Consider the following 17971-nt stretch of genomic DNA (forward strand, 5'->3'; position numbering starts at 1 on the left):
GAATAGGTTGAATAGGTATGCACTCCAATTGGCAAGATGTGATTAGTTTTCCCCAGGAATCTCTACTGGGGACTCAACTTGTCATTATATTTATCAGTGACTTAGATGAAGGAATAAAGATCCATAAATATAAGTTAGATGGCACAGTAAGTATTATACATGGGAAAACTGGAAAGAAACTTCATAGATTATGTGAGTGAGTAAAACTGGCAGGTGGAATTTTGTATGGGGAGTAGAGGTCATCCACTTTGAGCCCAAGAAAGATGGATCAGAATATCTCCTAAATGGTGAGGAATTGAGAAAGAGAGGTTATGGTTCATGTACAAAAATCACAAAAAAACAGTGGGTTGGCACAGAAATTAATTAAACAGTCTAATAGAATTTATCTGAAGGGGATGGAATATAAATGGTGGAAGTTATATGACAGTTGTGCAATGCTCTGGTTAGACTGCATCTGGAGCATTGCATTCAGTTTGGGGTACCACACCTCCCAGGATAGGTTAAATAGATTAGATTTGTATTCCCTTGAGTATAGATGATTAAGGAGTGATCTAATTGAGGTGTTCAAGATGAGTGAAGGATATGGTATGAAAGAAAGAGAGAAATTATTTCCTCTAGTGTAGAGTTCAGAACAAGTGGGGGCATAACCTTAACATTTAAGCTAAGTTATTCTGAAGGATGCTGGGAAGCACTTCTTCACACAAAGGATAGTGTAAGTCTGGAACTCTAACCCCTAAAAAGCTGTTGAGAGTAGGGCAATTGAAAATTTCAAAATCTCAGACTGATAAATTTTTATTAGACAAGGGTATTAAGGATGATGGAAACAAAGTGGGTAAATGAAGTTAAGATACAGTTCAGCCATTATATAATTAAATGTGGAACAGGTTCAAGAGGCTAAATGGCTGATTCCTGTTTCTATAATAATCAGAGTGGTATGTAGACCAAATTATTTCTTTTAAATATCACCACTCTCATCCACCAAACTTAATTTAGAGTGTGACTTTATATCAGCAGCCTGAAAAAGTCAGATGCCATCTTACCATAACTAAATTGGAATCATACACCAGGTTTTGGTACCAGTGGACGTGTGCTGTGCATGGTCTGCCGACTGGTATATCACAATAAAGTGGTCTACGCAATGGGTCGCTACAGAAAGATTGCAGTAAGTTTTCAAAATTAATTGTGCGTGGCCAGGTGAAGCTCATTGTGGCATCATAGGGACTGTCTGGCTTGTTGTCAATCCTTCAGTGTCCTCATGGCCTCCCTTTAAGTTTAGACTTTTGGTTCAGCTCCACCGATTTTCCATCTGCCTTCAACATCATTCCGGCATCTGGCTATTGGGTGGGCGGTTCATCCACTTCATCCATCTTCTGCCATATCCCACACACCACCACCCCCCCCACCCCGTGCCCCTGCCCAACCTGATGTGCATCATAAAAGAAAACAGCTCTGTAAGTGTCAGAATAGAATTAATTGTTGAACTGATTCAGTATGGATGCCAGGTTTCCTTCCCTGAAGTTGGGATTTGATGGCATCCTGGAAACTCTCGTTATTTTTCAAAAATTACCAGATTAACTAAATTTGTCGGCTTTGAACTCAATCTGTAGGTTGCAAGTCCAGTACCAACTGCAGTATTGATTTTAAACAATGTCAACTTACTTTTCACTGGGCACAGTTCATGTAGCAAAGCTACTTACAATTTGTTAATTTAGATTGGTTGTTGTAGAAAAATTCACACTTATGCACTAAGTAGTACTCTTCTAAACATTGCTGGGATAAGACAAAGGGCAATTCATTCTGCACCAGCCTGAACTATACCTGCCCTGGGGTATTGAAATTGGGTGAGAAAAGTAGAGAAAAAAAATCCATTAAGTATCATTAAAACCTTGTACAAACTTCACCCATTTAGAAAACACACAAAGCTAGAAAAATGCACTGTTAACTTATCTGCCATGGTTTAACACTTTCACACAAGGTGCCGCCTTTATGGTTTACACTATGTAGAGTCATAGAGAGATACAGCACTGAAACAGGCCCTTCGGCCCACCGAGTCTGTGCCGACCATCAACCACCCATTTATACTAATCCTACATTAATCCCATATTCCCTACCACATCCCCACCTTCCCTCAATTCTCCTACCACCTACCTACACTAGGGGCAATTTACAATGGCCAATTTACCTATCAACCTGCAAGTCTTTGGCGTGGGAGGAAACCGGAGCACCCGGCGGAAACCCACGCAGTCACAGGGAGAACTTACAAACTCCGCACAGGCAGTACCCAGAACCAAACCCGGGTCTCTGGAGCTGTGAGGCTGCAGTGCTAATCACTGCACCACTGTGCCGCCCTAGGTTCAGTGTACTCTTCAGGTTCTTCGAGTCTCAGAGGAGATTTATTGTGGACTCAGAGCTTCCAAGGTAAATGCAGGAAGGATGTTCCCGATGGTGGGGGAGTGCAGAACCAGGGGTCATAGTCTAAGGATACGGGGTAAACCTTTCAGGACTGTGATGAGGAGAAATTACTTCACCCAGAGAGTGGTGAGCCTGTGGAATTCACTACCACAGAAAGCAGCTGATGCCAAAACATTGTATGTTTTCAAGAAGGAGTTAGATATAGCTCTTGGGGCGAAATGGATCAAAGGATATGGGGAGAAAGTGGGAACAGGTTACTGAGTTGGATGATCAGCTATGATCATAATGAATGGCGGAGCAGGCTCGAAGGGCCGAATGGCCTAATTCTACTCCTATTTTCTATGTTTCTATGAAAAGTCAACTTACCTTTCCTGTGGTACTGCAAACCAGTATTCATGTTTCCTGTCCCTCTGGGCATACTGTTGCATGGATGCACTTGCTACAGACACAAATGTCTTCCTCATGGGCTTCCCAACTCTCAAACACAAGAACTTGTGTGATCGATGCCGTCTTTTCTCTTTTGCTATAACAGTACCTGAGATTCAATATTAAAAACATAAAATTAATCCCTTTTGTTTTTAAGTTCAAAATTTTGTTTGAGGTATTCAGCAAATATTTGGAACTATGAAGTGATGTATTTTGATAGGAAGAATGGCGAGAGGCAATATAGCAAAATAGTATAATTTTAAATGCAGTGCAGGACAGAGACATTCAAATTCAGCAGTAATTTTCAAAAAGGAATTGGATAAATATTTGATGCGGCCAAAATTGCAAAGCTATGGAGAACAAGCAGGGGAGTGGGACTAATTGGATAGCCTCCTTCTGTGCTGTCAGATTCTACAATTTCTATGGCATATACTGACATAAATGGAATAATAAATAGAGTAACATTTCATTCTGCAACTACATTTTAGAAAGGCTATTGTGACCGGTGTACACACTTGATGTCAAAAAGCTGACTTTGTAAGCTTGATTCCTCATCTGTGCAGTTAAACAAACATTCAACTGATAATAATGAATGACTGGAGGGAAAGATGGTTACAGTGGAAACTGGATAGAGCTTGGTAGTGATGCCTGTCATGGTTGAAAAGTGAGCTCAGACATGTGATCTTATGCTGTTTTAATCTAACATAAGTCAATGGCTTTAGTAGATATGCACGTTAAAATTAACTCTGGTTTCAATAGTTTCAGTTTTGATTTCAATCAAATCTACCAAAAAGCTAAAGCCCCCTTCTCTTAGCAGCATCAACAAAGGTAGCTTGGGAAAAGTAATTCAAAAGGTTAGTTAATAGGTATAACTATTGGAATCATAAAACCTGTCTGGATATTGATTTCATTGCTTTCAAACTGAGCACTACCACACACAAAGTTTGAGAGTGTAAATATGAGTGTGTATATGAAAGAGAAAGATAGAAACAGAAAAGGATATGCAAGAAAGAGAAATTAGTGCTACTAAATGTTGGTATCTATACAGATACTATCTTTAATTCTCGATTTACCGTATCTTCAAAAGACAAATTATCCTTTTTGATCTGAAAATCTTATTTGTGCAAGGAATAGTTTGTGCATGAATTACAAAACTGCAAGTGAAATCACTAAGAATGGTTTGGCTGGTGGCAATGACCGCAATATGAACACTGGATTACTTTGTGAGATATACCAACAAATACCACTGCTGAACCTTAAGTTTCAGCTTGGCACAGTGGTAGTACATCTGAATCAAAGTTTATATGTTCAAGCCCCACTCCAGGATTCAAGCATATAATTCGATGCTAATTCTTCTCTACTGAGGGAATGCCACACTGTCAGGATATAAGCTATCGCATGTCAGTATTCCCAAAGGAGCAGGGGGACCTTTGGCCAAGATTTATCCCACAATCAACAGCATCAAAAATAATTAACTGGTGCACAAAATTGCCTTTTGTGTTTGCCTGCATTAGAAGAAATGCATTGTCTGTGAAGTGCTTTGGGATGTCCTGAGCATGTGAAAAATATATAAATAAAAGTTCTTTCTTTCATATCATGGTGCGAGTCAGCAACTAAATAAGACCGTTAGTATACTAAGTAGTTGTTCTTGAAGAACTTCACTTAAAATTGGATGGACTAGGAAGGAAACTGAAGAATGAACTAACATCTCTACCAATGTGCTGGAAAAGTTTTACTTTTTCTTTAAATCGTCAGCTAATTAATTTGGTTAGATATTTTCAAAAGGGTAGTAAAGATGACGGGCTCCTTTTTTTGTTAATGTGGGCATCGTTGGCAAGGCCAGCATTTATTGCCCACCCCTAGTTGCCTTAGAGAAGATAGTTGTGAGTTTTCTTGAACTGCAGCAGTCCATATTGTGAAAATACTTCCACAATGCTGTCCGGTAGAGAGTTCTAAACTTTTGACCATGAAGCAACCATGAAGGAACAGCGATATATGTCCAAGCATAAATTGTGTGCAACTTTGAAGTGAATGTTTTCCCATGCACCTGCTGCCTTTATCCATCTAAGTGATGGAGATCGCGGGTTTGGGAGGTGCTGCCGGAGAACCTTTGGAAAGTTGTTGCAGGGCATCCTAAAGGAAAGTACACACAGCAGCCACAGTGCGCTAGTGGTAGAAGGAGTGGATGTTTGAGGTGGTGGATGGGCTGTCGATCAAGCAGAGTGTTTGGTCCCGGATGACATTAAGCTTCTCTTCTGTTGCTGCAACTGCAGACACATAGACAAGTGCATCCGCCTGACTTGTAAGAAAGAAAGACTTGCATTTATATAGCACATTTCATGACCATAGGATGTCCCAAAGTTGCTTTTTTTTTTACAGCAAATGAAGTACATTTGAAGTGTAATCGCTGTTTTAACATAGGCAACGGGGGAGCCAATTTGCACACAACCAACTCACAAACAGCAATGTGATAATGGCCAGGTAATCTGTTCTTATGATGTTGCTTGGGGGATAAATATTGGCCAGGATACCAGGGATAACTCCATTGCTCTTTTTTGAAATAGTGTTGTGGGATCTTTTACATTCATTTGAGAGGGCAGACTGGTCTGCAATTTAACATCTCATCCAAAAAATGGCACCTCCAACCGTGCAGCACTCCACTGGCTTGTCGACCTTGATTTTTGTTGTCAACTCCTGGAGTAGGTCTAGAACCCAGCCCACAGCTGAAACATTGGTTGCGGAGAGGCTTTGGGCAGATAGGAAGTGAATCAGTGCTGCAGAATGGATCTGAGATGATTTTGTGCTCAAGTCTCTGGAGTGAGGACAGTGCTATCACTGGCCCACTGTTGACATGCAATGGACCCCCGAATAGACTAGTGGTAATAAAAATCCTAGACTAATTTCACAAATTATTGGATGCTGCATGGGGAAAATGGTCTTTCTGGACAGATTAATTAAACTGGGCCTTAAGGCCATCCTCATCCATAACTACCTTGTGACCTAAAGATAGTTCACCAGAAAAGAACAAATACAGACCATTGATATTACAATGGAATTTTTATTCTAAGGTGTTGCATTTTCTATGCAATTTTCATCTTTCTTTGGTTACCACATTTTTTTTATAACCAGCTCCTCAAAAAAAAAAATCTAGGTGAGAGCTTTGCTTCAGTTACAATGGAGGCAATCAACTGGTACAATCACCGTTATCGAGATATCTCTCAGCACCAGATTATCTGAAAAGGAAATCAAAGTGCTTGGCTTATTAACTAGTAAAAGACAGCCTAGAAATTGGTAATGACCTATTTTCAGCCACATAACCAGAGACCTGAGGCCAGCCCGAAATTGGGCATTGGATCTCATTTACGTTATTTTGGTGAGCTGCTGGCACCTGTTGCACTTAGACAGGCTGCTTGGTCATCTTATACAACTGAATATCAGGCTACCTGCCTCACAGGTAGCATCCCTTAGATAAGGCCAGAGCAAGGTGGGGGGGGGGGGGGGCATGTGGGAGGTGGCATTCGTGAGCACTGTGGAATTGGCAGGTGGGGGGGGGGGCACTCCTACACCTTCTGGCTTTAAACTTGGGCCATAGAGACTACTTGAAAACCCTGTACCACACATTGTAATCCAATTTCATCGAGAGGTCTGAAAACAGGTTTTACATCCTCATTTACCTATTTAAGTCGTCTAATGTCTGAGAAATGGACTGACCCAATAAGGGGTTGGAAGTCTTTCAGGCATCGTTGGGACAGGATGTTGGAGCCCAAAATTAACCCAGTTTATGCCCACTAAGTGATCTTTTAAAGTTGTGCTTGTGTAGAAAGCATTGGACTGTGAAAGAGCCTGTATAATCCAAATGCAGCATTTTTAAAAAAAGTTCTTCTGTATTTTCTCCAAATTCTCTCTTTCTACAGTTTTCCTGTGGCATAAAACACTTTCCTGATGACAGGACCACCTGCCAACCACTTTGTAACTGGCTACTTTCACATTCCCTCTGGGTGGGTGGAAGGGAGAGAATGAGTGGCACAGCTAAGAACTTTAACATTTCACATTAGGAATGACATTAATCAGGAATTAGGGTATGTGCCCACTCTCAACTTTTCATCCTTTCTTTTTGTTGAAGAGGGCAGAATATGTAATGGATGGCAACCAAAGAAAAAATAGAATCTGGTTCTTTTCATTCTGAAAATAAGACCCATGTTTTATCAAATGTGTACATCAGGGCTGCACTCCCAAGTTCCCAGTATGCTCCGAATGGGGAAAGCTCCATTCTCAGAATGTGAATCTGTAAAAGTACTTGTCATACTCCTATCACAATCTGCTTCATTATACCAAACCAAATACAGTAATTTTATTAGATTAATATACCTTCTACAGATCCTTCTGCAGCTTTCCCAGTTTTCTGTTTAACGTCTTTGTTGGTGGCCTGTTGCATTGTTTCCCTCTGTTCCTTAGTCTGTTGCATAGTGTGGCTCTTCCACAGCTTTCGGAGCTCCTCCACCTCAGTCTCAGAATCCTGAACATGCTCTTCCCTTGATTTCCTGGACTGATCAGTGTTCTCTTTATTGCACATCTCTGAAGAATCTGAAGCAGGTGCAGCTTGAGTTGCTTTGCACTCTACATTCAACCCCTCAGCTTCAGCATCTTTGTGCTCACAAGCCAAGCTATGACACAGAGTGGAATGTTGCTCATCCTCTACTTGATGTGCACTATCATTATCATCAGTGCTGTGTTCGTTTAGAGATTTTTCCATATTTTGGTCCCCATTTCCCTTCAGTTCATGACATAGAACATCACCAGCATGAGGCAACAGATTTTCAGCACTAGCTTGCTCAGTCACATTAGCCTCCAATGACTCTATAGATGAAGGTTGGAGGCAGCCCTCCAGAGCAGACTGGTTTATGGTTTGCACAGACTCCGATGAGGCTCCTGATGATTTATCTAGTCTAAACTCATCAGAGGAGACCAGCTCCTCCCGGATAGGAGAGAGTTCTGATTCGGTGAATACATCTTCAGACAAGGATTCCTCTGTGCTTCGGGGAGCTGTGCTAGTGCTGTCATTCCCTGTATCTGGTGGTTTGGAGTCAGCCTCATCAGTATTACTTCGTGCTCTTTGGTTTAGCTGGTACACGTCTTTGATTGATCCAGAACAATCTAGTTCTCTGGTGAAACAAAAAAAGAAAAAAAATCAAATGCAAGTGTGGCTTTAATTATGCATATATCAGTGATTGTACCTTGAAAACATCTAATGGGTTTCACAGACTGCATTCATGGCACAACTGCATAGTTCTTCGATAATTCTTTCTGAATGTTACTCTCTTTACCCTATAAATGTTCTTATACTGAAAGTCACTCAGTTTTGAACTACCCATGTATTATCTTCACACAAGCCTAATCATTTCCCCATTTTCCATGAGTGTGTATAAAAACTGAAATTCAAATATAGTGGAATAGATTCAGAACAGATCTAGCAGCTCAAAACTGGGCATCCATGAGACGCTGTGGGCTATCAGCAGCAACCGAATTATATTCAACCACAATCTGCAACCTCATGGCCTGGCATATCCCTCATTCTACCAATACCATCAATCCAGGGGATCAACCTAGTTTAATCAGGAGTGGAGAGCATGCCAGGAGCAGCACCAGGTATATTTAAAAATAAGGTACCAACCTAATGTTGCTGCAACAAAGGACTACATGCATACTAAACAGTGAAAACACCCTGCGATAGACAGTGATCCTACCACCAATGAATCAGATCAAAGCTCTGCAGTCCTGCCACATACAATCATGGATGGTGGCGGGCAATTAAACAACTAACCAGAGGAGGAGGCTTCACAAACATCCCCATCCTCAATGATGGGGTGAGTCCAGCATGTCAGTGCTAAAGACAGGACTGAAGTGTGAGCAAATTGAGTAGATGATCCATCACAGCCTCCTCCTGAGGTCACCAGCATCACAGATGCCAGTCTCTATATGATATCAAGAAACGGCTGAAGGCACTGGATATAGCAAAGGCTTTGGGCCACATCAACATCCCGGCAGTAGTACTGAAAGCTTGTGCTCCAGAACTAGCAGCACCCCTTAGCCATGCTGTTCCAGTACAGCTACAACACTGGCATCTACCTGGCAATGTGGAAAATTGCCCAGATGTATCCTGTTCAGAAATAGGACAAATCTAGTCTGACCATCTATCTACTCTCAATCTCTCAAAGTGATGGAAGGTGTTGTCAACAGTGCGATCAATTGGCACTTGCTCAGCAATACCCTGCTCACTGATTCTGAGTTACTGTTCCGCCAGGGCCACTCAACTCCTGACTTCATTACAGCCTTGGTCCAAACATGGACACAAGACCCGAATTCAAGAAATGAGACGAGAGCGACTGCCCTTGACATCAAGGCAGCATTTGACCGAGTGTGATGCAAAGAAGCCCTAACAAAAATGATTTCAATGGGAATTAAGGGAAAACTCTCCACTGGTTGGAGTCACATCTAGTGCAAAGGAAAATGGTTGTGGTTACTGGAATCTTAGCCCCAGGGCACTGCTGCAGGAGTTCCTCAGGGTAGTGTCCTAGGCCCAAACATCTTCAGCTGCTTCATCAATGACCTTCCCTCCATCATAAGGTCAGAAGTGATGATGTTCACTGCTGATTGCACAATGTTCAGTACATTTCACAACTCTTCAAATACTGAAGCAATGGCCATCTCCAACAAAAGAGAATCTAACCATCTCCCTTTGACATTCAACGGTATTGCCATTGCTGAATCTCCCACTATCAACATCCTGGAGGTTACCATAGTCCAGAAACTTAATTGAACCAGCCATATAAATACTGTGGTTACAAGAGCAGGTCAGAGGCTGGGACTTCTGCCACGAGTAACTCACCTCCTGACTCCACAGAGCCGGTCCATCATATACAAGGCACAAGTCAGGAGTGTGATGGAATAATCTCCACTTGCCAGGATGAGTGCAGCTCCAATGACATTCAAGAATCTCGATGCTATCCAGGACAAAGCAGCCCACTTGATCGGCAACCTGTCCACGTGCCTGTATCAGCAGTATGTACCGTCTACAAGATGCACTGCAGCAACTCGCCAAGCCTCCTTCAACAGCCCCTTCCAAACCCACGATCTCTACCACCTGGAAGGGCAGCAGTTGCATGGGAACAGCACCACCTGCACGTTCCCCTCCAAGCCACACTGCATCCTGACTTGAAACTATATCGCTGTGCCTTCACTGTCGCTGGGTCAAAAGCCTGGAACTCCCTTCTTAACAGCACTGTGGATGCACCTAGCCCACATGGACTGGAACGGTTCAAGGCGGCGGCTCACCACTGGGCTGAATTTTACAGACCCCCCCCGATGTCAGAGGTCATGGTGGTGGTGGGGGTGGAGGCTGGAAAATCACTCTGGCAGAGGCCCGCCATGGGCCTCGACGCTGGGAAGCCCTGGCCCGATGTTGCTGGCAGCGGCGAGGCCACTTGGCGGCCCGCCTGCCGCTCGGCAACGGGAGTCAAATTTAAATATGTAAAATAATTTAAATGAACAAATAAATTAACTTCTCGCTCCCGCCGTCCATTCCGGAGCAATACTGGTGCCAGTGGCCAGCCCTCCCATGTCTTCGGATCCCCGGAACACTGGCAGGGAGGGAACAGCAAGTAAGTATTTAAGTGTCGGCGGGGGGAAAGAGAGCGTTTCATTTCATTTGGTGTAGAGGATGGTGGGAAGGGGTAAAGTTTAAAGTTTGTGAACTTTGTGGCCGGTGGGGGGCGGGGGTGGGTAAGGTCAGATGCACAAAGTAAGTGTTTTGCGGGGGGGTAGGGTGGCACGAAGAGGGCAGGTAATCAGGTAATTAATCCCATGGTTATTGTGGGGGGGGGGGGGAGGGAAGGGGTAGGAGAGAGTCAGGATCAGTTTATTCAATCTTTTAAAATAACTATCTCTTTAAATATTTAAATTGAAATGTAGGGCTCAGAGCCCTTTATAAAATGGCACCGGCACCTGCGCAAAGGCGGCGGATGCCATTGCCGGGGATGGACCGCCCGCCTCCTCCATGTCATCGGGGTGGATGGTCTGCCCCGGCTATTTAAATGAGCCACTGGGTTTAATATTGCAGCTGCTCCACGACGGGCGAACCGCCGGTGTTTACGTCTGCCACCAATGCCGGTGGCAGAAGTATAAATTTCGGCCACTGTCTTCTTAAGGACAATTAGGGATGGGCAATAAATTGATTGACGGATTAGTTTTGTGATACTTGCTGGTATGTGAATGGTAACTTTGAGAATAATTGATTTTTCATTACCTAATTATGTTCTATTTGTTGCTGTTTGGATCTTGTCCCACCTGTTCAGCTAATGCAACTTGTTTTTAATTGGTACAAATATCCAAGTTTCTAAACATGAGCCAAACGATCTGATGAACTTGAAGATTGTGGTTCTATGAACCAATCTTTTGCCCTAAAGATGCATACTGCTTTTGAGGTATGATACTTTAGTGTGCTGCGTGATATGACAGACTCATGCCAGAAGTGTGATTCCATTATGATAGAGAATTATATTGAATTTTACATCATAGTACCAGACCATTCAACCCAACAGCTCTGTGCCAGTGTTATGCTCCACGTGAGCCTCCTCCTATCTTAATTCAAAAAACCCCATCACAATATCCTGCTATTCTTTTCTCCCTCATGTGCATATTTAACTTCCCCTTAAATGCCTCTATGCTAATCGCCTTAGCTACTTGTGGTAGCGAGTTCCGCATTTTAATTATGCTCTGGATAAAGACGTTTCTCCGCTGAATTCCTTCATGAATTTATTAGCGACCATCTTATATTTTTGACTCCTAGGTTTGGGTTCCCTCACAAGTGGAAACATCTCTATGTCTATCCTGTCGAACCCCTTCATAATTGCGATGACCCCTATTAGGACACGTTTCAGTCTTCTCAAGAGAAAAGAGCCCCAGCATGTCGAGTCTTATCTGATAGTTGTACACTCTCAGTTCTGGTATCATCCTTGTAAAACCACAGATTAATATTTTGAGCACATAAAGATTTCACTTATTTAATATTTTTTGAAGCAGCAGTCCAATTCCCTCATGACCCAGTGGAAATACTTTAAGAGAGAGAAAGATTTCAGGATAGATATTCCTCATTATGCTTGGACAAAAAAGGAATACCTGGGTTGAGTACAACAAAAATATTTGGATGTGCTCTATTATGCAGCAAGTCATTCCTTTTATTTAAACTGTACAAGCTTTTTAAAAAGCCATTCCTATTTAACTAAGCTGAAAGACAAGTTCCGCAAACGCAATTTATTTTCCTATAAATAATGTTATGGAGATAACAAGTGTTTTTTAAAATTATTGAAATCCAACACGTCATTGTACAATTTAAGAAGAGTTTACTTAACTAATATTTTAACAAGTGCTATTAGAACACTCTGTGCTCGCATTCGAGCAAAGTTTACACATTTGTTTCATTTTTAAAAAGATAAACATACAAGTTACAGTAGTGATATAGCAAATGCATGCATGGATAGACTCCAAAATGATTGCTGATTCTACAATGGCAATCTTGCTAATGTTAGTGAATGGAAAGGTCCTCGCGGAGGCGTTTGCTCGTGCTATTGGGGAGAATTTAAACTAGAATGGCAGGGGGATGGGATCCTGAGCGGTGAGACTGAGGAGGAGGAAACAAGGATAGAAACGAAAGACAGGAAACAAAAAGGCAAAAGTGGAAGGCATAGATATCAAGGGCAAGAAACAAATAAGGCCATAGTGCGAAATAATGCTAAGATAACTAAGAATGTTAAAAAGACAAGCCTAAAGGCATTGTGTCTCAATGCGTGGCGTATTCGCAATAAGGTAGGCGAATTAACCGTGCAGATAGATGTAAATGGATACTACATAGTTGCGATTACGGAGACATGGCTGCAGGGTGACCAAGGATGGCAACTGAACATGCAGGGGTATTCAATATTTAGGATGGACAGGCAAACAGGGAAAGGAGGTGGAGTAGCATTGTTAGTAAAAGAGGAAATCAATACAATAGTGAGGAAGAATATTAGCACAGAGAATCCTGATGTGGAATCTGTATGGGTGGAGCTAAGAAACACCAAGGGACTGAAAACGCTGGTGAGGGTTATATATAGACCCCCCAAACAGCAGTGGTGATGTCGAGGATGGCATTAAACGGGGAATTAGAGACATGCAATAAGGGTGCAACTGTAATCATGGGTGAATTTAATCTACATATAGATTGGACAAACCAAATTAGCAATAATACTGTAGAAGAGGAATTCCTGGAGTGCGTACGTGATGGTTTTTTGGACCAATATGTTGAGGAACCAACTAGAGAACAGGCCATCCTAGACTGTGTATTGCGTAATAAGAAAGGATTCGTTAACAATCTTGTTGTGCAGGATCCCTTGGGGAAGGACGACTATAACATGATAGAATTCTTCATTAAGATGGAGAGTGAGAGAGTTGATTCCGAGACTCGGGTCCTGAATCTAAATAAAGGAAACTATGAAGGTGTGAAGCGCGAGTTGGCTATGATAGATTGGGAAATGTTATTTAAAGGGTTGACAGTGGATAGGCAATGGCTAGCATTTAAAGAGCGCATGGATGAATTACAACAATTGTTCATTCCTGTCTGGCGCAAAAATAAAACAGGAAGGGTGGCTCGACTGTGGCTTACAAAAGAAGTTAGGGATAGTATTAGATCCAAGGAGGAGAAATACAAAGTGGCCATAACAAACAGCAAATCTGAGGATTGGGAGTAGTTTAGAATTCAGCAAAGGAGGACAAATGAATTGAGTAAGAAGGGGAAAATAGAGTATGAGAGTAAGCTTGCAGAGAACATAAAAACTGACTAAAAGCTTCTATAGATATGTGAAGAGAAAAAGATTAGTGAAGACAAATGTGGGTCCCTTACAGTCAGAAACAGGGGAATTTATAATGGAGAACAAAGAAATGGCAGACCAATTAAATACATACTTTGGTTCTGTCTTCACAGAAGAGGACATAAATGACCTCCCAGAAATGTTGGGGAACATAGAGTCTAGTGAGACAGAGGAACTGTATGAAATCAGTATTAATAGGGAAATAGTGTTAGGGAAATTGATGGGATCGAAGGCTGATAAATCCCCAGGGTCTGATAATCTACATCCCAGAGTAATTAAGGAAGCGGCCTTTGAAATAGGAGATGCATTGCTGGTCATTATTCAAAATTCTCTCGACTCTGGAATAGTTCCAACGGATTGGAGGGTAGGTAATGTAACTCCACTATTTAAAAAAGGAGGCAGAGAGAAAACAGGGAATTATAGACTGGTTAGCCTGACATCAGTAGTAGGGAAAATGCTGGAGTCCATTATAAAAGATGTATTGGCAGACCACTTGGAAAACAATGACAGGATCAGACAAAGTCAACATGGATTTACGAAAGGGAAAGCATGCTTGACAAATCTACTGGAATTTTTTCAGGATGTAACTGGTAAGGGAGAATCAGTGGATGTGGTGTATTTGGACTTTCAGAAGGCTTTCGATAAGGTCCCACATAAGAAATTAGCATGCAAAATTAAAACACATGGGATTGGGGGTAAGGTACTGACATGGATAGAGAACTGGTTGGCAGACAGGAAGCAAAGAGTAGGAATAAACGGGTCTTTTTCCGAGTGGCAGGCAGTGACTAGTGGGGTACCGCAGTGATCAGTGCGAGGACCCCAGCTATTCATAATATATATTAATGATATAGATGAGGGAATTAAATGTAATATATCCAAGTTTGCAGATGACACAAAGCTGGGTGGGAGTGTGAGCTGTGAGAAGGATGCAGAGAAGCTCCATTGTGATTTGGACAGGTTGAGTGAGTGGGCAAATACATGGCAGATGCAGTATAATGTGGATAAATGTGAGGTCATCCACTTTGGTGGCAAAAGCAGAAAGGCAGATTATCTGAACAACGATAGATTGGGAAAGGGGGAGGTGCAGTGAGACCTGGGAGTCCTTGTGCACCAGTCGCTGAAAGTAAGCATGCAGGTGCAGCAGGCAGTTAAGAAGGCAAATGGTATGTTGGTTTTCATAGCAAGATGATTCGCGTACAGGAGCAAGGATGTCTTGCTGCAATTATACAAAGCCTTGGTGAGACCACATCTAGAGTATTGGGTACAGTTTTGGTCCCTTTATCTGAGGAAAGATGTTCTTGCTATGGAGGGAGTGCAGCGAAGGTTCACCAGACTGATTCCTGGGATGGTAGGACTGACGTATGAAGAGAGATTGGGTCGATTAGGCTTGCATTCGCTACAGTTTAGAAGGAGAGGGGATCTCATAGAAACCTAGAAAATTCTAACAGGACTGGATAGACTAGATGCAGGGAGGATGTTCCTGATGGCGGGGGCATCCAGGACCAGGGGGTCACAGTCTAAGGATAAGGGGTAAGCCATTTAGGACTGAGATGAGCAAGGATTTCTTCACCCAGAGAGTGGTGAACCTGTAGAATTCTCTGCCACAGAAAGCAGTTGAGGCCAAATCATTAAATATATTCAAGAAAGAGTTAGATATAGTTCTTAGGGCTGATGGCATCAAGTGATACGGAGAAAAAGCGGGAACAGGGTATTGAGTTTGGACGATCAGCCTTGATCATATTGAATGGCCTACTCCTGCTCCTATTTTCTATATTCCTATAAAAGAAACCTAAATATGGTAAAGCATAAAAGGAATAATAAATCAGCTTTCGTAATTCCAACTTCCTTAAATGAAGCTTGTTATTATTTTGTAACGATGTTCAACTCTCAATAACTTGGATCTGAGTACCTCACTTCTCATTATAAATATGGAATTCAGGCCCCAGCCAATTAACAACTCTGGAGATCAAGGTACCATCTTACAAAAATTAATCACAGAATACATTTTGACCAAAAGTGGGGCTTCCAAAAAAAGCAAACTTTCAGGTATTTCAGTCAGTGACTGCAAATAATAAACAGAAACGCTAATCAGCCATTCCATTTATTGCAGTTGGATAGAAGAGCTATTGGTAAAGAATTGGGGATTTTAATTAGTCGCCATCCCCATGAATACCAATATGTCATGGTTCACTATAAATGGAGCTGCGTATTGTTGCATTAAATAACTTAACAGATAGTAAACGTTGGGTCTTACGGAGGCAAAGATTCTTTGATTTTACTGTCCAAAATGTCACTGTGCATGGCTGCTGAAAGGACCTCCTCCATGGGACACATGATGCCATATTCCTCGCAGCCACGTTCTATTATTAAAGGATCATTCTTGTGAGGATCAAACATAATGTTGTTGGGAGTCACTAGAAGTACACCACTGACTGCTCCCTGTAATGAAAAAGAAACATATCTGTTTAAACCTCTTAGGTTGTACTGTCTTTTTGTGCTACTGTAAATAAGAAAGGCTCTTTTCCTGCATTATTTCTGTTTATTAGTTAATAGCGAGTCACCGGAGATGCCTTTATACACCTCACTGAAATGTTAAGTTGCCCGAGTTTGTAGCACTTTCATCTCTGGATTAGGAAGTTGTGACGTAACCCGAGTACATAACGTAGGCTGCCACTCCAATGTATTACTGAAACTGCTATTTTATTGGAGGTTGCATTCTTTGCATGAGATTTACAAACCGAAGTTCGATCAACAGTTCAAAGATCATAGTATTCACATAGGAGCAGACAGTGTCCTAGCCAACATTTCTCTCTCAACTAGTACAACAACAAAAATACTGGTCATTCATCTCATTGTTATATGTGGGATGTTGTTGTTGCAGAACGGTTGCTGAATTTCCCTACATAGTCACTACAGTCCAAAAGTAATTTGTCATTGTATGAGGTGTTTTGAGACATTTCAGTGCAGTAAATCACCATATACATGGAAGTAACGCTAAACTAACAGATTTATCAGGAGTAGCATAGGTCGAAGGCTGGGAGCAGGCCTCTTGTAACTACTTTGCTGGGGAATGTGATGAGCAGAAACCTCAAATAGGAGGTTTTTAATAAGTTTATTAAAACAGGTGAAAATCAGGTTCACAGTCTAATGATGCAAATCATGCAGCTATCAGATATGAAGCTTCTATAACAGAATGTGATATTCTAAAGCATCTACCATGTTACTCATTGTTATGAACAGGTGAGAAAGAGGTCTAGGGTTCCCTTTCAGCCTTCATCTGGTCTTACTGTAACAGGGTCTAATTTTAAACACACTTGTGTTTTTAGCTCCCCCTTGGTGAATCCTTGTTCCCCGCTTTCCAATTATAAGGCAAAGAAACCAGCACAAACAAGCTTTCTTAGGTTTAAAGAAGAAATGTTAAAATTTATTAAACTTAAACTCTAATTTGGTTGATGCCTATGGATACACGGCACGTCCACTCGAGCATGCATACGCGATATATGCATGCAGATAGAGACAGAACAGAGCAGAAGAAATAAAGTAGAAAGTTTGAGGCACTATCTGAAGAGTTGTTGTTACGGTTCTTTGAGCTCACTGTGGAGTCCTTGATTGTAGGTAGATCTTGCTTTTTGTTGAGGCCCAGTATTCTTCTTAAATCTTGATCGCTGTAGGAAACTTTTTTCTCAGAGATGGGAGGTGGGAGCAGACAGGAGAGATATCTTCTCAGTCCAGGAGCAAACAGACTTTCTGCCCATACTGTTTGTACGAATTCAAAAAACACAGGTTGCCTAGCAGGTTAGTCATGTGACTAGCTAGTTTGACCATGTCCGTTTGTGTAATTGGCCATCTTAGCAGTCAACCTGGAATGCGAGTTCCCCCACCTTCAATGTCTGATGATCAAAAGTCCATTGTGGGTTGAATGTCAAAGAATGGCTGCTTTGTCCTTCCCAACACCGTCTGCCAATATGCACATGTCCCTTTCAGCCACGGCCATTCTGTTCAACAAGTCCTCCCCTCACTCCAGTAACAGTTTAAAATCAATGTTCATGACAAAATTAATGCACCTCATTCTTGGCAGGTGGGGGCCTAGCATGACACTACTCACAATGACAGTTACATCAACAGTGTTAAGAGTTTTGAATCCATAGAGCAACAGTATCCATAATATGACAAATTAACATTAAGTGGATAATATTACTCAAGAAGGGATAAGGCTGCCGATGAGGGAAATA

The 17971-nt window shown here is 41.9% G+C and overlaps 1 protein-coding gene across 4 annotated transcripts in view; it reads right to left on the reverse strand.

Moving 5' to 3' along the window:
• The window catches only part of oxr1a (oxidation resistance 1a), a 761132-nt gene that overhangs the window by 206424 nt on the left and 536737 nt on the right, over window positions 1-17971 (reverse strand). For all 4 annotated transcript variants that reach the window (XM_068032290.1, XM_068032288.1, XM_068032289.1 and 1 more), the window contains 3 exons: window positions 15994-16178; window positions 7207-8000; window positions 2779-2947 (listed from right to left, as the gene is read on the reverse strand). In XM_068032290.1, coding sequence (XP_067888391.1) covers window positions 2779-2947; window positions 7207-8000; window positions 15994-16178 — 1148 coding nt within the window. The remainder of the gene's footprint in view (window positions 1-2778; window positions 2948-7206; window positions 8001-15993; window positions 16179-17971) is intronic.

This window comes from Heterodontus francisci, chromosome 5 (genome assembly GCF_036365525.1).
Source record: "Heterodontus francisci isolate sHetFra1 chromosome 5, sHetFra1.hap1, whole genome shotgun sequence".
NCBI lineage: Eukaryota > Metazoa > Chordata > Chondrichthyes > Heterodontiformes > Heterodontidae > Heterodontus > Heterodontus francisci.